At 43.9% G+C, this 19,281-nt stretch overlaps 2 protein-coding genes across 12 annotated transcripts in view; one reads left to right on the top strand and one right to left on the bottom strand.

Moving 5' to 3' along the window:
* Positions 1-19,281, bottom strand: part of LOC147435839 (uncharacterized) — a 269,080-nt gene that overhangs the window by 27,905 nt on the left and 221,894 nt on the right. For 4 of the 7 annotated variants that reach the window (XR_015185120.1, XM_086488763.1, XM_086488760.1 and 1 more), the window contains one exon: positions 11,342-11,548. The exons of 1 other annotated variant lie outside the window; for it this stretch is intronic. Coding sequence is in view for 4 of the 6 variants with exons in the window: in XM_086488763.1 (XP_086344889.1) it covers positions 11,457-11,548 (92 nt within the window). In the remaining 2 variants the exon portion in view is untranslated. The remainder of the gene's footprint in view (positions 1-11,341; positions 11,549-19,281) is intronic. 2 more of the 7 variants (XR_015185121.1, XM_086488762.1) reach the window with 1 other exon arrangement.
* The window catches only part of LOC147435840 (uncharacterized), a 268,590-nt gene that overhangs the window by 27,848 nt on the left and 221,461 nt on the right, over positions 1-19,281 (top strand). The window contains exons 3-5 of one of the 5 annotated variants that reach the window (XM_086488754.1): positions 11,882-12,076; positions 12,183-12,294; positions 12,403-12,512. The exons of 1 other annotated variant lie outside the window; for it this stretch is intronic. In XM_086488754.1, the coding sequence (XP_086344880.1) occupies positions 11,882-12,076; positions 12,183-12,294; positions 12,403-12,512 (417 nt within the window). Of the gene's footprint in view, positions 1-11,881; positions 12,077-12,182; positions 12,295-12,402; positions 12,513-19,281 lie in introns of those variants that run through there. 3 more of the 5 variants (XM_086488757.1, XM_086488755.1, XM_086488758.1) reach the window with 3 other exon arrangements.

Genomic DNA, 19,281 nt, shown 5'->3' with positions numbered 1-19,281 from the left:
GTCATTTCTACCTCCACTCCTTGTTGCCCGCTTTGAAGGCCCTTCATTTCCATTCTCGCGCCTACGTTTCTCTTCAACAATGGCCTCATTTGCTTGACATTTGGCAATATATGCATACACTGACAATGAGTCCACAGGGTCATTCCAACCTGTTTCAAGCCGAATGCAATCTCCAGCTTCATGTAAAACCTCTGTAGTCATTTTACCCTTCATAGAAGACTCTATATCGCATGGCCATAGCTCTCCAATACCATTAGATTCCTCTTCTCCAACCTTGACTGATCCTTTTTTCTTAATAGGATCCACCTTCAACCCATAGGCGGCTGCCTCAACCATCGAGATGGCATGGCTAGTAGCCATGTCCTCAACTAGTTTCTTCATCCCATCTTTGCCAAAGTTTGTTCCCAAGAGCTTACCTGTTTCACTTAAGTGAATTTTTCCATCTTTAAAGAAAACGAGCTCCTTTGTCAAAGCGTCTTTAAAACTTTCACAATCCCTCCTTCCATGGTCAGTACTATCACACCATATGCATCTATTGACAAAGCCTTCTCTGGTTTGCGGTCGTTGCCCTGTAGATTGACCTGATGGTTGCCCCTTTTCTTCTAGCCTTGTAAGCTTTAACTTGAGCTCTTGCATTCCCTTGACAATGTCATCTAGAATGGACTTGTCACTCTTTGGAACCACAATAACAGGTTTTATAGGACTCTCCGGAACACTTGGGACTTGAGTAGGGTTGACTATCATCTTGTCTCTTCGTCGTTGTCGCTTAGCTAGCAGTGAAATGGCATCTTCGACCTCATTCCAATTGGTCTTCAAGCCCTGTTCAGCATCCTTATCCTCAAGTAATAGCTCTAACTTCTCTTGAATCTCTTTACCCGCGGCTTGCAAAAAGAGCTCTGTCTTCTCCGAGTTTAGGGTAGCCTTTTCAGTTCTTGAAAGTTGATCATAACGGCGTTCGAATTCCCTTAGCAGCTCGGTAGGCGAGAGCCCCTCTTTTGGCCGAACTACCCACTCTAAGAAAGTCCTCTTTGTTACCCTTTCGGAGTCCTCCATGGAATACTCTTCCTTCAAGGCTAATTTGAATGCTTCCCAAGTTGCCCCATGCTCATTTTTAATTCCTCTTACATGCTCTCTGATCTCGGGAACCACAGGAAGTTCAAAACTTTGCACTATCTCTTCTTCGGGCACTCGATGAAGCTCCATCTCCTTTACATATCCACAAAGATACTTTGTTACATCTTTAATTTTAAATTGGTCCAATTTCTTCACCACAGATTGAAGCGCTTTGGTTAAGGAGAGCTCCCTCCTTTCTGCAGCTTGCTGCTGCTGCATAAACACTGCAAAATCTTGAAACATTTGCATTGTGACTGGATCAAACCGAACCCCCTGTTGCTCTTGTTGCTCCATAACTTTAAACCTTTCTTTTGAGACCTTCAATGAAGCTTTCGAACCCTCACCCTAGCCTACTTCGTGTCGGGTTCACCAAAAACGTGTCAAGAAGTACGCAGTGCGACTAGGAAAGCGCCGGGCCTCTGACTGTGAGGATTCGTAGCAAAATCAAGCAAGGCGTAGATCGTTTGAAGCTAAACACACACTAAAAAAGAACAAAACTCCAGCCATGAAATCTCCACTTTGAAAAAGAACCAATACTAACTCAAAACACTTGTGTGTGTGAAGATTAGGTATAGCCTCGCTTCCAATTGCACAGATGCAGAGCTCATTTGACCTGTTAAAAACCGTAAATTTACGCTTCGATTCTTCGTCGTGACCATTTCATGGAAGATTCAGTACTTCATTGGAGAAGCCCAAGTAGTTATTTGAGGAGGGGAAACCCTAATTGGAGGCCTCACAGCCTCCACCATGGAGTGGAAGCAGCACGGGACTACACTAGCACCCTGTAAAGGAATGGCTATATCTCCTTGCTCATATACCCAAATGAGCTCATTCTTGGCTCTAAAACTTCCCACACAACTTGAGCAACAACGCCGGCGTCGTTGATGTGGCATTTTGAGCTATTTTGAGCATTTTTTCGGCTATTTTTGACCATTTTTAGCCATTTATAGCCCAAATATGTCACTTTTTGTCCGTAAAAAGCCCAAACGAGCTGGGAAAAATCCCTAAAATTGTGGAAAAATCCCATTGGGATCAAAATTCATGTTGAACCTCATTTTCCCACTTCGTAAGCACTTTGGACACGTCTTTCACGCCAGCGCACGAAACCTGCTATTTTTGGTGGAGATTGCCCGCATTGAACTTTCTAGGCAAAACGAGCATGCCACTTCGAAACACTTGACATTTGTACATTCCCAAAGTAAATTAGGCATATATTTATGTGAAAAAGCGTTCCATGGTGCCACGTGTAGGGCCTCGTCTGCCCAACAAGGTATGTACACGGCCGCAACCGTGGCATTCATTTTTGCATATATCACACTATGTACATTATAGCATTTGGTCCCACACATCATAAACATTAAGAGTGATGTAGATATTTTAATTTCACATTATGAACTTGCCATGGCACAACAACGTGCTCTCGGTTTGTTCTCATAGATCAGCCTCCTCTACGCATCGGCTGATACGTTTGGGACAGCCATAGGGTACATTGGCATCACCTACTTTGCGGCTGAAATCCGTAGCGACATAAGAGGAATCTCTGGTGCCTTGTTCTTCTTCTGTGTCATCATCTTCTTGGCTGAAATCTGCAGCAGCATGAATTGAACTTTGGTGCCTGGCTTTTCTGATGTCTGAGAGTGAGAGAGGGCACTTTTATAGCCTTTGGCAGCCGGTAGGAATAGAAGTGGTCTTCCCAGTATAAATAGGGCAGAGGGGGCGTGTAGGGCTAGAGAGAGGGGTCGCTTTTCCTAGTGCTAAAAAGAGAGAGAGTGTGTGGGCGCCATGTTGTTGTTGTTATTTTCTACTTGAGGTGGCCCACTTATTAAGTGGGCGGCCGGCACTTTTAAAAATGGTATGAACCTACTAAAAACTCAATAGAAACTTATAGAAAATTATGCTTACACAATCATGACCAACGTATCCTTGGATATAGTCTCATGCACATGTGCAATGCCAACATAGACTCCTTTACAGGAAAGCATCTGCTTTCCCAAAAAGCAACTCGCTTTTTCAGAAAGCAAATGCATTCCTCAACGCTTACTCAGAACCATCTTTATTGAGGTGCTTGTCTCATCTCTTGTGCACAACTCTAACTCGGTTCGGAATCTCTCTCGACTATGAAATATTCCTTATCCAATGCCCCCATCAACCCACCATGTGACGCACCAAGAATATTCACCACTTAGTCCTTACTCACTGAACTTACAGAACAACTCCTTTGCAATGCTCTATGTCACCCATCCAATGATGCATCAAAGATGTCCGTTCCAAATGGTCGAATACTTCGACTTGATGCCCTCTGTCCCCCATCCAATGCGATTCACTAGAAGTATCCATTCTTGGCCTCCAGATATTCCCATTTACAGTGCTCTCGTCATTCCCTTGAATGATGCACTAGAAAATCTATACACGGATGTCTCAAGCGAGAAATATCTATAATCGGATGTCTCGAGAAAGTCCTCTGCTTATTAATCCTAGTTATTTCCAACAATTCATTTAGAATTATTTTTCTTCCAGATAAAGCTAATTTAGCAACGTTGTGCATGCTCATCTCTCTATAATACTTGAATGATAGTGTGCAATCCCTCTCTATATAACATAGTGATGGCTCTTGATGCTTTGCTCCCTGTACTCGTGTGTGCTCCACTTCTGAAAGCTGATGATTTCCACCTATATCTTGTAACTATGGGCAAGGTCCCTTGTCGACACTGGTTGGTATATGTATAAAAATTAATATCTCGTCCTCTAAATGTCTCCTCAAAGACTTCCGCGTCTAATTGTAACACTCCATTGCAATTCCAATCCGCGATCTGCAAACTGGTGCCATAGGTCATGCACCATCATAAAGCCCTCTTCTCTGATATGATCACCCTTCTAGCATCCCTGACCTCGAAAATGCGTAACATACACCCCTCCTATGTTCCATTTGGGTAATTGTCATCTTGCAAAAAAACCTTCAACCCCCGTCGATGTGAGAAGAAATTTTTTCCTTTCTCCCATAGGAAGCAAAACTTAAGGATAAGGGCTAGTTCCTTCGTGCATCCTTCCCCTATCATTTATGCGGTCGTCATCTTTCAAAAATACCTTCTCCCCCTTCAACGCCTGTTGAGGTAAGAAGAAATTCTCTCTTTTCTCCCACAAGAAGCAATTATAGGATAAGGGTATGTTCCTTCGTTGCATCCTTCCCCACTCTCCATGCATCTATGTATTGGGATCTCTTTTACTCCATCTTTTGGCATAACGCCAATACTTCCTTTTTAGGGCTTCTCTTCTCCTTCCACCCTACCAATTGCACATGTATGACTAAATCCCTTAGTATGGATTTCTCATTGTCCCTTTCCTTGAGCATTTCCATCCACCCACTCATCTTCCATATATCCACTCTCTATTCAATCCACACTTGCATCTTTATTTTTGCATTTGAGATCATATCCCCCATAACCTGCTTCCCCTTTCTCTGAGAGTATTGAGACATGGTGCCCTTAGATTTCACACTTTCAGATGATATCTTGTGTCACAAAACCCCTTATAAGAAACCCTCAGAATGCATACACTGTGAGCAAGTTGCCCCCTCCTTGCTCTAACCAAGCATCCCCCTTAGACCTCTGTTCACATAAAAAATCAAATACCTTATTTGGATAATCTTCACATGGTAACTTTCAAATTCGGGCAACTAAGGTGTGGGTATCAAAACTGATGGGCGTGATGTACGGATGAGGACGCACGTGTAGTAGGGGCACGTGTGCGCGCGCGAGAGAGAGAGAGAGAGAGAGAGAGAGAGAGAGAGAGAGAGAGAGAGAGAGAGAATAAGAAGAAGAGTATTTTAACGTCGTAGGAAACTATTCCAAGAGACCTTAAAGATCTATCCGACGAGGAGAGTTGAACTCAAGACTTGTTATTCAAGAAGGAAATGGCATAACCAATCTACCACATTTGGGTGATAGAAAGGTTATACCATTTTCCTGTTTTTATTAGCACACACACACCCACACCCACACACACACACACCCGAGAAGAAGAGTATTTTAATGTCGTAGGAAATTATCCCAGGAGACCTTAAAGATCTAACGAGGAGAGTTGAACTCAAGACTTGTTATTCATGAGGGAAATGGCATAACCAATCTACCACACTTGGGTGATAGAAAGGTTATATACCATTTTCCTCTTTTTATCAGCATACACACACACCCGAGAAGAAGAGTATTTTAACGTCGTAGGAGACTATCCCAAGAGACCTTAAAGATCTATCCGACGAGGAGAGTTGACGCGCGCGAGAGAGAGAGAGAGAGAGAGAGAGAGAGAGAGAGAGAGAGAGAGAGAGAGAGAGGTATTTTCCAGGGGATGACTTCTTGGGTGAGTGTGAAACCGACACCAGGGCGACCGTTAGTCATTTAAATCAAGAGAAATCTGAATTCATCTCACACACTTTGATATCTACCTAGATATTAAAAGCTGATAGAATGAAGAAATATTTCTCACGTCTTCCATGTATAAGATCTTTGCTCGCATGATAATTATGTGTTTGAGACCGTTTTGACCTGATCAGGTTTTGCGCAGGAACGATGCATGCTGGACAACATCTTAAAATTTTATGAGGCAAATAATGGGCAGGCCAGTCAGGACAGCCGATAGCTATCATGCTTCTTGTTTTTGAGAAGGCTTATCATAGGAGTTGATTGGGGTTTTTGGAGGGCACTGTACAAAGGATGGGTTTCCCCTTACAATGGATGAGAGGTGTTGCTATGGTACATTGTATGGCTTCTAGAGTCATGATGACTAGAGTCTTGGGCGGAGTTTTCCTCTAGCTCATTCAATTCAATAGGGATGTCCCTTGGCAACTTACTTGTTTGTGTCTTTTGTTGAGGCCATGTCATTTTTCTTGCGTTGTATGACTCCACAATTGCGAGGTCTTGCTATTCCTTTGGATGGTTCGCCGGATTTGCTCGATCAGGAGTATGTAGATGACGCTTTGCTCTTTGAACACTATGACACATACACTTTAGATAGTTTACGGGATGCTCTCGCTACCTTTTGCTTGGCTAGTGGTGCACTCATCAATTGGCACAAGTCTTTTGGTTTTCCTGTGGGAGTTGATGAGGACTATCAGTGTCGTGTGCAAGACGATTTCACGTGACTTCCTAGAGGATAGACTTGCAGATACTTGGGTTTTCATGTTGGCATTGATGTGTCTATTGAGCAACAATTGGAGCAGCAGTTGAGCCAGTATTATGGTCTATCAAGAGGAAGCTCTACCATTGGTCTTCCTTGCATTTGTCTTTGGCTGGCAGAGCCCTTGTGTTGAATTAGGTACTTCTCCTGAAGATAGCTTGGTTCACTACATCTTGCATGACTCTACACTATGGAGTCATGGCGTGTTTGCACCGCCTATGCACAACTTTTTGTGGAGTGGTTTGGATGGATCTACTAACACATGGCCACGATTTATTTCATTGGGACATAGTTATATTGCCTAGAGAGGAGGGAGGCTTGGGATGATTGATCCAGAGATGTAGAGCAAGGGTGGGGTGGTTTGGATGGATCTACTGACACATGGCCACGATTTCACTGGGACATAGTTATATTGTCTAGAGAGGAGGGAGGCTTGGGGATGATTGATCTAGAGATGTAGAGCAAGGCATTTCTTTCCAAGCTCATAGTACGCAGATCGTTTCCAAACAATTTCTATACCATGCTTTATCACACGCCTCTCCTCAGTTTGGGTCTATGGATAGTGTTGGAGCTTGGCACCCAACCATTAAAATCATCTTTACAGATGTTCCTTTGGATATGTCTCATTTGTCACCCATTATGTGCTACTTGGTGAGGATTTGGAGGGATTTGCGCCTTGCTTTGATTCCACACCCACCTTGTATGGAGGAGGTAGAGAGGCAGTCACTTGTTTGGAATGCATGTGACAAATTCAAAAAAATGTCATCTAGGAGAGAGGACACACATCAATTAAACTAGATGGGATGATGGTTCGACAGCTTCTTTACATCGTTGGTTAGATGCTTCCTTGATTGGTGGAGAGGTCATTGGTGCTACTAACGGGATACACAGAGGAGTTGTTATCCGTATGAGAGAGATTGATGAGGCTACTTGTGCTGACTCTCATGGCTACATTGGGAGAACATACTATTTTACCTTTTCATGAGGGTTGGTGGGTGATTTTTCAATTTTTGGCCCTAACTCTGGCGTCTTGATTGTTGCAGGGGAAGGGACTTTGGTGTTTGGCATTGTACGTATTGGACTCTATTGTTTGGCATTGCACGCACTGGCCATTATGCTATTACATTGGATTGGTTTCTCAGCGTGAGGTGCCTCTTGATTAGCGGATGGATGTTCATTGGTAGCATGTTAGAGTGGTGGGCTCTTTAGAGAGGCGCGCTTGTGTTGATCCTGTTTTCACTGCAGAGGAGGCACCGCTTTGGAGATTGTGGGTATGGCAGGGAAGGCCCTTGGTTGAGTTGGAGTCGGATCGCGGTGAGTGGCAGTGGTTGGGCCCCCTCTTTCATTTTTGAGTACATTGTCTCCCTTGGGAGGATGCTCATATCTTGGACATGACACCCATCTCACAGTCCACGTTAAGTCAAAGGTATAGCAAGATCAGCGCATCTATCCTACTTTCAACAATAGTTTTCTTCATGCATTTGGACCCTTAGGATCAGTTGCAGGATACGTTATTTCATGTGGATGATTGTGCATACAGGATTGCTTGTTGGCACTTGGGCTGCGATCACTGGCCATGATCAGACTGGCCAAAGATGTACTTCGCAACAAGAGTCTTTGAGACATTGTTTCTAGGTTTGCCCATATGCTCAGCAAGTGTGGAGGGAAGTTTGTTGTTTGTTGATTAGAGTGGGCATTGATGATGGGTTTGTGACGTGGAGGGCAGTTGCATGGCTTTTGCAATTTTTGGGGTCACCCCCCCTTTTTTAGGGCTCGCCAACAGATTCAGTCTTCTTGCTTACTTCATTGTGATATAGATTGGGCAATGTATAGATGATGCTAGATATAGGTCAACAGTTGGACCTCTACGAATGGGATAGAGTTTTTACTATGATCTGCAGCATCACTCTTTGGGCCATGTGGAAGGCTCATTGTGCTCCTAGTCTTCTCCTACATCCACCACTTTGACAGCTATTTGGACTGAGCTGCTACATACTCTTTACAGCCAGTGGGGTGTTATAGCAGGCTCCTCGGACCTCCACGGCAATGGAGAGACGTAAATACACACTTCTTCAAACATGGGCGAGATCTTATTTTCAGTGTGGACCATGGTCACATCACGTACCATTATGCACCTCCCCAATGGTTCATTTTGCACTCCTCATACTTGCCACCTTGATGTATACATAGCCCTCACATTGCTATCACTGTTTTGTACTTTTTTTGGGTGATAGGCCATTGAGCATCTCTAGAGGTCTCTTTTGTGCATAGCATACAACCAGTTTCCCTGCTCTGTGTGTGTGTGTGTGTGTGTGTGTGTGTGTGTGTGAGAGAGAGAGAGAGAGAGAGAGAGAGAGAGAGAGAGAGAGAGAGAGAGAGAGAGAGAGAGAGAGAGAAACTTTTTAACGTTTTCTAGAGACCGAAGTCGGCCTATGATACAAAACCATATACATGTGTGTATCCTCTGGGTATCCAAAAAAGGATAAAAGTGTTGAAGATTAAAAATGATACAAATTGCTAGAGGTGGCTACGTAGTATGATAATCTCATCAGAGGTGGGGTGAGTACATGGGCGTGTATAGGGAGGGGATGAAGCTCTATCTCTAGTGGATGTGAAACTATATGCTCAAGGAGTACAACCATGATATGCAAAACTATGTACCAAGCTGGGGGTGTAGGATATCATGCATGGGTGGATAAGGCAAGAAAAGCCCCTGTAGTATAGCAGCAGGGTCGGAGAATACTCGTTGTATCTCTTTCTCTCTCTTTGGCTTGCTCATGTTGTGTTCGAACCTAGTGAATCTCTCTTTGGTCTGCTTGTCGAGCACGATATCTCACCGCTCTAGTCCGTCTTGTGTGGGCCATGCCAAGGACCGTCGGCTACACCATCTCCAAATGGATACACCACGATTCCTTACATCCCTCGCATGATTTGGACCCACACAACCACGGCATTCTCTTTGTCACGATAGGCAACATTACTTTGTGGTTTATAGGGAAGACTAGATGCACACATGTTTTCAGTGCTACTCCTTCCTCGATGTGTGAAAAATTTGGTTGAAATATGGTTGGAGCTACTGCACATTTTGCACAGTCAGCGGGATACAACACCAGGCTTTTTACATGGAAGAAAGAGAGCATCGCAGAGTCTTTCTCAAGCAGTGGGCTCGCACTACAGTTTTGTTCAGACTAGATTGGGGCCACATTACATGGCACTATACAGCTCCCTGGTGGGTCATTTTACATTCCTCATACATGCCATTATGATGTACAGATAGTTTGCACACATTGGATTTCTCACAACGTTGTACTTTCTCTTGGTGGTAGGCTCATTTGAGCACCCTTGGAGGTCTACTTGTACTTAGTATATAAGTATATCACCCCCTCCTTAAAGAAAAGAATTTGCTCTGTTCTAGAGGCAAAACCGTATAGCAAGGTGTAGAGAAATTGATATAGAGAGAAAAAAACTGAAAAAATCAGGTTTAGAGAGATAGAAAATCAACATGGTCCCTAGAGAGAAAATTAGTACATAGCTAGGAGGTTTCTTGCTCAGACTAAGAGTTTGACATGGAGAAAATTCTGCAAGCAATTTTAGATAGAGAATGTCCAGTAGATTCTAGAGTGAGAAAAGAGAGAAAACCAATTTCCATTTTCAACTTTCTAGAGAGAGATAACAGATTAAATCAAGTTGAGGGAGTCTCTGAGAGAGAACAAATCAAGTTTAGGGAGAGAAAATCAGCATTTCTAGAGAGTGAGAAAGTCAACACGTAGCGAGGAGGGTTCTTGTCGAGACTTTGAGTTTGACCTTTATTGAGAGAGAATCTTTGATTGGCTAGATGCACACAATAATATGTTTTGCGTTTGTGAGCTAGTTGCAAAACCCCTAACCCCTAAAGCCCGTCACACCTTCCCTCTCTTCAAGGGTAAAATTAGTGCCCCCTACTTTTTTGAGGGTGTGAAGTATCACCCCAGCACACTCTTCCTTTAGGTCCATGCATAATCACCTCTTAATCTTAAAAGCCATTTGGGGTTCAAATCATTGGCAATGATAACTTGTTTCGTGTTGTTAGGCAAAAGAAAAATTGGGACACCTCTATAGATTTATAGCCCAAGAGAGTTAAAACTTCAACCTCAACACCAAAAAGTATACCAAAATCACTCTTAGTAAACCCCAACCAAAAAGCTTATGCTCCCTTGGGAATTTACAAGCACACGCCCACCCAAAGGACCATAGCACATAGGAGCAAAACCCTGTCAAAGCATGGATTTACAACACACGCCGACCAATGCATATGAAGACAAGGGCCTCCCCTTTCACAATTGAACATCACAAACCCACAACTTCAACATCAACTCCATAATTCATAGATACATGCCCTCCCAATCTGTTTGTGCATAATTTGTCACTAAGCTGCCATAGCCATAACCCTGCAGAGAACTAGTCGTAACATGAAGAGCACAACTCCAATTTGGGCACTTTAAAGCTTGGAAGAAATCTTGAAAAATGACTGGCGAGAAAGCTAAAGATGACCCAAATTGATTTTACATGTCTCTATGTGCAAAATTGACGCGCACAAAGAGCTGTCTTGAAACGACTACACGTAGGAAGGCAAGGCGAGGGCAAAAAACTGCATCCAAAAGCATCAAGAAGGCACAACGAGCTAAAACTTGCAAATTTCTGATATTTGGCCGAACTTTTTTAAGTTTTTGCATGATTTTTAGTTATATACAAGTCTCACTTCAAAAAACTCACTAACAGACACTTACAATAACCTAGGGCTAGTGCTACCCTAGCGACTTACCCTGCATGTACGTGTGCTTACTAAAGCAAGCTAACAAACCCACAAAAAGAAATCCCACACACCCTTTTGACATTGGGCGTCATATCCATAGGTACAAATTTACAAAAAACGGGGTGTTGAAAATGGCCCAACATAGTCAAACCAATCTTGAGTGATGAAAACCAAAATGACAAACAATCAACAATCAGAAAGAATTGTTTTTGGCAAACCTGGAATACTTCAAAGAAATATTTTTAAAGTTCGTGCAAAATTGCTCACCAATCTGTCCTACAAAGGTAGTTCTTGATGGCATCTGAAGACTGTGCTTTTTTCCATAAGATCTCTCTCCCTTTGTCAAATCCAGATCTCCCTTGCAAATCTTTAGTAAATCTTTCTAAAGACCATAGTCAAGTATTTTGCTGATCTGTAAATACAAATGGATTAGCCAACTCTTATCGTCTGAAAGGTTTGGCTGCCACTGCTTACCTGCAAAGGGCATTTTTTTTTAATATAAAAATAGAAGTCTTTTGACATTGAGGTGTACAGTTTTGTATGCTGGCATAGGACAATCACGCATGGAAGGGTAGATATAATTTTGGTTACTTAAGACATGTTAGAATAATAGAGAGGGGATCAGGATTGTGAGAGGACAGGAGAGAGGCTTTTAAAGAATAATTTCAATTTTATCTTTTTACCTAGTAGAGAGATAAATTGTCTTATTGCATGGTTTGTGCTTTTTGTATTATAAGTTGTTTTGCGTATCCATGATTTGTGTACGATTTAATTCTTATGGTGAGTTCCGATTTTCATGTGCATTAGGTGTATATATTGAAGGCCTTAGTGAAAGTAGTCGAAGATGAACACAATTTTAAGTGGTGGTGGGGGTCACTTCTAGTCCTTGGTATGTTCTCAATGTCTGTGCTAGTGAGTATATCACAACATATGTGCCTGACCTTGAGCCAAAAAGTTGGTATGAAATTACGATCGACTATGAGCATGGCAGTCTTTAATAAGGTTACACTTCTGCTTTGCTATTTCATCAATTCCTCTAATTGCTATGTCTTGCTTCTTAGCTTTTTCTTTTGCACTTCTACTGACTCAGCTCTTTTTTCCCTTACAGCTATTAAGCATTAAGTTATTTTCTTTGGTGGGAACAAATAGTGGATTTTTATTAAATCTTGTTACAAATGATAGTCAGAAACTTCTTGACACTGCTACATTTTTTAACTTTGGTAAGCTGGGTTACCATTGCTTAGTCCAAGTGACATTATTGTATTTTAATCTTGTAGTAAGTTGGATTTTTGTACATCAAGTAACACGAAGCTTTTTTGAGTTTACAGTATGGTTTGCATTGATAGAGCTCGGCACAGTCAGCACACTTGCCATAATAGAGATCGGTGTTTCAGCTGTTCCTGGAGTGATATTGTCTTTTCTTACACAGCCATTACAAGTGAGTTTCCTGTGGGCGTAGCCATTCAGAAAAAACTGGATTTGAAGCCAAATTGAAAGTCCTAAAATCCTGGCCTTTCATAGGAGGCCTGGCATGTTTTGGTAGGCTTTCGTTACTCTCCTATAAAATAGCAAGTAACAGTGCTCTGGTTTGCACTGGATTCTGCAATGTAATTGGCGGCTTATTGCATGCAAGCCACAGAGCATGCTACCACATGTGGCAGATGGATATTTCACTTGGACACTTGGGTGCTTGGGGCAGCCCACTTGCATACTTGGGCACTTCAGTCCATCATTTTAGCACTTAGGCATGACAGTTGCAAAGGTGTTCCGGGTGGACTGGACCTTTAGAAATGCGTTCCTAGATTAGGTGGTTTAAGCAGTACTCTTTGGCACGAATGGAGTGGGCGGTGACATGGCATCCCTTTTCAATTGCGTAACATGCTAAGATTTTCTGGTTGATCATCAGTTATATCTACAGTCTTCCTGCAATCTAGGGATATCTGATACTGTTTGCATCTCATCAAAGGAATCTCACAAAGTCTGGTCTATAGTCTTCTAGACAGTCATGCATTACACTTTTTGGTGCAGGATTGAGCCTCAAAATCCCCCTTGTATTTCAGTCTTTGGTCCTTGTTCTGGAGCACAACATGCTTCTAGCCAACCACCTTGTATCTCTTTATATTTGGTCCTTGCTATTGTGCATTGAGGTTCCCTTTTCAGTTCATTGTCTCTATGAGCTCCGGCTATTCTTTGTTTCTGCGTCTTTTGTGTCTGTTGTCCACAACGTGGTGCTCATTGTCTTCCTTAAGTGTCTTGACTTCTGGAATACTGCACAGAGGCAACCGACTTCACCTTAGACACAATACTGAGATTTCTACTATTGGTATACTGTTTTATGGATGACTACTGGGTGTCCATAACTTGCACTTTCCTTATGGGTAAATCTTGCCTATTCCAGGATGCTGGTAGTATTTATTCAAGGAAATAAATTGTTTCCTAACCTATTATCTGTTCATGGTTGTGCACTTGCTTCAACAATCAAGAAAAAGAGCATGTATGTGGACATGCATTCATGGCTCCACAGGTCCCCAAACCTGAAAGTGGCATGCAGTGAACTTCACTGACAGAATACTAAGTATTGTCACAGTCAACTTCTTTTGCACCTGCGATTGCATCTTGCTTACAGTTTCAAGAACCATGAAGATAATTATGGTTGTTTAATATGTTGGTACACCGAAGTACGGTACCAAAATTTGGGGGCCTAGTATCTACTCGTAAAGGAGGGATTTATTGGTGGATGTGATGGTTGAGAGGGAGACTCATATGATTCAATATTAGTCATCATTGCACGAGATTTTGATGGCAGAGGTGGGGACCTCTCCAATGGTCTCTGAGGAACTTGCCTGAGCAGTTACTTTCTTCGTAGGATAAGAGAGCTATCCTGGCAAAACTACCCATGCATAGACGTTTCTTGCTAGATTGCTCATATTGAATAACAATTATTTGAAACATAATCTTTTTAAAGAAATGGTCCTTCATGCTTTAGTACCTCTTTATCATCAGGTTTATGAGGACATTGATGTTGCATGATTCCAGTTTGTTCAGTGAATGCAAGCTGTTATTACTGACTATGGGAGATTCGTGAAGACGCTCATCAACAAAACAGGCATGTGAATCTCTTAATGTTTATGTTTAACAAGGGCCCTCTTTTAAAGACTGAGCAAGATTTGTTGTTGTAGGCAAAGAATGTTATAATGTTCAAGGATCAACAAACTACAAAAATGAATGACCCGCTCTCGTCAAAAGGCTTTACTGAATAAAGAATGCTCCTCTAAACAGTTTTTCAAGAGTTTGCAAGAGTCTAGGCAAAAGAAAAATATTCCAAGGGTGAAAAATTGGATGGCCAAAGGTCCAGTTCTATGTAAGAATTGTTTTGACTATGCTCGACTCTATTTTTCTTCTCTTTCTGCCACTACTTCGAACGTCTCTTTAGATGTTTTGGAGGCTCATTGTGAACGTTTGCAATTTGTGCCCTCTTAGTGACTAAACAAGGAATCTGTGCCCACGCGTGCTCTCTACATGTATCTTGACGCTCTGACTGTGGCTTGTCAACTGAAAGCAACTCACGGTAAAATTCAATAGCAACTACGCACATATCCTCGAGCTGTGTAGCAACAGACCCATGGGGACTCCTCAACCGGCAAACACTGGTGTGCCCATGACAAGGACCCACAATCTCAAAGAACTCACCAGTAGCTCTGTTGCCCACCTGAGTCCACTAAGAAGCGTGATAATGGAAGAAAAACTCGTGGTGCCGCTTCTCAATGGTGATCAGCTCCTGTCGAGCCTGCTGTTGCATCTTCTCCTCCATCCATGGACTACCTGGGTGGCACTCCTGCATCCGCTATAAGGAAGCAATGCCCAGTCGGAGCCATTTCTCCTCCTCCTTGGTCCGGAGCCAAGCAAGCTGCCGAATCCTAGAGGAAGAAACGATCAAGCTTCACAAGGCCAGTGGCGGCTCTAGCAGCAAGACCCCGCTATGTGTTCATACTTGTTGTCCAACCTGTTGTCTGTGTTAGAGTTTAGTTTCCTCTCCAGTGGTAGCTCCAGTATCTCCCAGGAGCAGATTAGGGAGTGACGGCCGTTTTGTGGCTGTGCCCGGATGTACTTGAGGTAGACGTACGTGTACTCAGCGGTGCACTTCACTTTGTTGCTCACCTAGTAGGCTGGTATGAGGCGGGACACCCATTCCTAGAGTTTCCTCGGGTCCGAGTTCAAGTCTTCTGCGGTTCTACTACTAAATATGTGTCCCAGGTCACTTTCAGTGAGTTTACATATTTATTAGCATTTTTGCCATTTATTGGGATCATGGGGTTTTCTGGCTGGGTAGGGAAAACTTCCAGTTTGCCTATATAGGTAGCTCCTCCCCTTGTACTTTTGGCATGTTGTTCAGCGCAGAGACTCTCTCTATAGCCTCTTCTCCATTTCCCCTCAGCTTCAGTGTTTCCTTCTCTTTGGCTTTCCTCGCCACATCTTCTCTCTCTTGCTGACGTTTTCAGCTAACGCTACCTCTCTCCCTTGCTAGCGCTCCCCTTCCATAGCGTGTGCACATCCATTCTGGTGTGCCACATCCTATGGTGTGTGCTTGTGCCCGTTCGGTGGGCGGTACGCGCTAGGGCCTTGACAGCGAGGAGATCCATCACGATAGATACGAGATCTATTGGCTGCCCGTCACGGAGAGGTGTTTTGCTCGCGGTTGGAAACGAGTTTCTCATCTGATTCACCCTTTTCCGCTACACCTTTGACACTCTGAGCTTCGAATCGAACAAAATCCTCTCTGGGATGCGTAGCATGATACTGCCACTCCTCTGCCTATCTGACACAATAAGAATCATTGGTGCATGATCGGAAAAAGTACTCCCTGTCAAAATGCAGATTGAACTGCCCATGCTATAGATGTGATCGCTAGCATAGAACTGCCCATGCTATAGATGTGATCGCTAGCATAGAATTGAACTATCCTGGATAGATTCACGTCCCCTACTTTGCGGTCAGACCGAGAGAAAGAGAGGTTATCTGAGGGCCGTACAAAACCTACATTCTGCCATACATCCGAAACCCTCAAAGTCATACATAGGTGCTCCCAAGATACCAACTTAGTCCCATGAATAGTAGCATGACTACCCCCAATCCTTTCCAAGGGGTCATCCAGCATGTTGAAGTCCCCCCTAGTGCACCACTGCTCTGCGTGAGGCAAGGAATCCACAATTTGTAACTAAAAATCAGCCCGTGAACTCGCATGGTTGGATGCATAAATGTTGAAGAAGCCCACAAGGCTACCTTGAACACGCATGGTGACACAATAACACCTCTGTCCATAATGGCCTGCTACCATGAGTCCGCAATAGTCATACATACACCTCCTTGAATGGCCCAAAAGCAGCAAACCAAAAAGTTTCATAACGGCCACGCAAGATCTGTCCACAACGCAGATTACGGCTCTCATAAAGGTGGTGCTCCTAAAGCTTAAGAATACCTATCGTGCCACCCACAAGCCATCTCTATGGCTCCTGTCGCAAACGACCCCTCTGGCATTGTACATTCCATGAGACAATCCTCATGGGATTAGTGAGAGAAATATGTGGTCGATGCGGCATCCAACCTCTCAAGCTTCAAGGCCGGCTTGAATAGGGAGTAATATGCATCCGAGAAACCCCGAGAGTGGCGTGCTTGAAGTGACTGTCCAACCCATGCCTAAGAGGAGCGTGTAGTCCGTAGGGCTACATCCTGTGTCCAAGAATCCTCACATATAAAAATACATAACAAGGAGCTATCTGCAAAAAAGCATATCACAATGTGTGTCTACAACCAGTTTTACGAGGTGGTGTCATATTGAACTTAGCTAGCAGCCAAAGTGTGTGGATCAAGTCTATCACTCCCAGGTCCGCTGTGCCATGCGAGAATTCAAGAGCTAGTTGGGGAGTGTGAGAAGGGCCAAGAGATGAGGCTGAGGGGCCAATGGGAGAGATGCGAGGGGCGGGAGCACGGAGTGGGGGAGGGGGGGGGGGGGGGGGGGGGGGGGGGGGGGGACTGAGGAGAAAGGAGACTCCTTCATAACATACTGCTGTAAAAGATCAAAATGGTTCTCTGTAGGAACCCAACGCTATTGGCCTCTCGTAGGTCGGCCACCAGGGTGACAGTATGGCGAGCCCATCCCTCACGGCGATGGCTGTGTACCTTATCCTAGCCATCATCTAACTCACCATCCATCTCTGAAGAAGTGCCAGCCTATGCTCCCTGGGTATCCGCCTGCTGTTCCTGACCAGCCTTGGGAGGCTGAGCGTGTGGTGCGGGTCGAGCTCTCCTGCGAGGATAGGCCTTGGCAAGATGGCCCATCTCTCTGTGTATGAAGCATTGGCTCTAGAGTCCCGAATACTCCACGCTCTGGCGGAGCCAACTACCACTCACCGTAGGCAGAACGACAATCTTCAGTAGAGAGTGGGTGTCCCGAACCAACACGTACAGTAGGTATACTTGCTACCTTGGCAACGGCTGAAGCTGTCGTGCGCAAGGTCTCCAAGATTGTTCCAATCTCGAAATAAATCCAAGATAGAAGCGGAAGGTACTCTCTCCTCATGCCGAGGAAGTAGACTAAAATGGGTAAATCGGCTTCCTCGATAAGAACATTAGAAGCGGCTCACCGTAGGCAGAACTACAATCTTCAGTAGAGAGTGGGTGTCCCGAACCAACACGTACAATAGGTATACTTGCTGCCTTGGCAACGACTGAAGCTGTCGTGCGCAAGGTCTCCAAGATTGTTCCAATCTCGAAACCAATCCAAGATAGAAGCGGAAGGTACTCTCTCCTCATGCCGAGGAAGTAGACTAAAATGGGTAAATCGGCTTCCTCGATAAGAACATTAGAAGCGGGGTCGAAACCATGGCGCCACTATTGGAAATAAGCCTTGACTGCTCGGATGGCAAGCGGGCTCATCGAAATGACCTTGGAAGCCATCTCGAGAGTCTCAAACTCGATCTGGTAGTAACCACTGCCGAGGAGCTATCTGTCGATGATCTTTCCAACCTCCGTAAGAAGGTAGGCCTAGAAAGAGGTCACGCACCTCATCTCTGCTGGGTCGGCTACCGATAATCTTGCAAATGACAGAGATGGCCTAAAGGTGCTCCACCTCTGTTGCAAGGCTCGCTTGTTCCGTCAACAAAAGAGCAAGTCAGATGGTAAGATCTGCAAGGTCATGCGAGGGGGCTTCGTCAAGTCCCCTCTCCTGCTTTGAAGAGTCGATGTTGAGGGAAGTAAGTCGAGAAGAAGATATCAAGATGGTGCCTGTAAACAGACTTGGACACCCCAAGTCGGAAATCTGGCATGACACACGAGAGAATCACTAAAAAAACACTTCACAAACTGTATCACAGTTAAATAAAGTCGACACGGCCCGTCGGCGTAGTTCCGTGCCCAAAGGTATTGGCCCCAGAGTCTAGCACCCCTTTCGGTATTTATTTTTATATTAATGCTTGAGCAAAGTACAAAGTCTAGGGGTTCTCTCTGCTCAGTTGCTCGTCAGCAAGTCTGAATGCAAGAGGCCCTCTCAATACATATTTAAAGGCCCATGGCCTCTCACAAAAGTAGTACAAGAAAAAACTTCAAATCCGTACGTTGCCACGTTAGCACCTGTTAGCGTTTTTCATGGAAATCCGTACACTGTGCCACGTCAGCAGTCCAACATGATTTGTGACATCCATTACAACCTGTTAGACCAGCGTAAAACGTGGTGTTCCGTACTATTCTGCCACATCATCAGTTTGTGACATACCCCTCTCTTGAAAGAATTGTAACTCGCCCTCGATTATGCCTGCAAAAAGACAGAAGCCAAAAACTAGTATAGTAGATACTGGCTCTAAGTACGAACACACTAGACGACACAAATCCAGCACTTGCACAAAGATGACAGCCACTGAACATCAAATCACATTCAAATCAAATCACATAGAATCCATCAAGATCTAGGACCATGATTCTTGGCAACGTATTTAGCAATCGCATCTAGATCTACACCGGACCTCACTGATGTCGGATTAAGTAATTCTTTTTGCAATCATGTCCATAGAATCTCAAGACCGAAATGTTGCAGTCTCAAACAGAGTCACATGTTAGAGCACACATAAATCAGAGTCATCTTCAAGAATTCGCATTTTAAAGTTCTTTATTCATAGTCACAAAGCAGAATATTGTCAACACATCAGTATCCCTTT

The sequence above is a fragment of the Adiantum capillus-veneris genome, chromosome 18 (genome assembly GCF_014529385.1).
Source record: "Adiantum capillus-veneris isolate H3 chromosome 18, ASM1452938v2, whole genome shotgun sequence".
In the NCBI taxonomy this organism is placed as follows: Eukaryota; Viridiplantae; Streptophyta; class Polypodiopsida; order Polypodiales; family Pteridaceae; genus Adiantum; species Adiantum capillus-veneris.
This window is presented reverse-complemented; position numbering and strand designations above follow the sequence as displayed.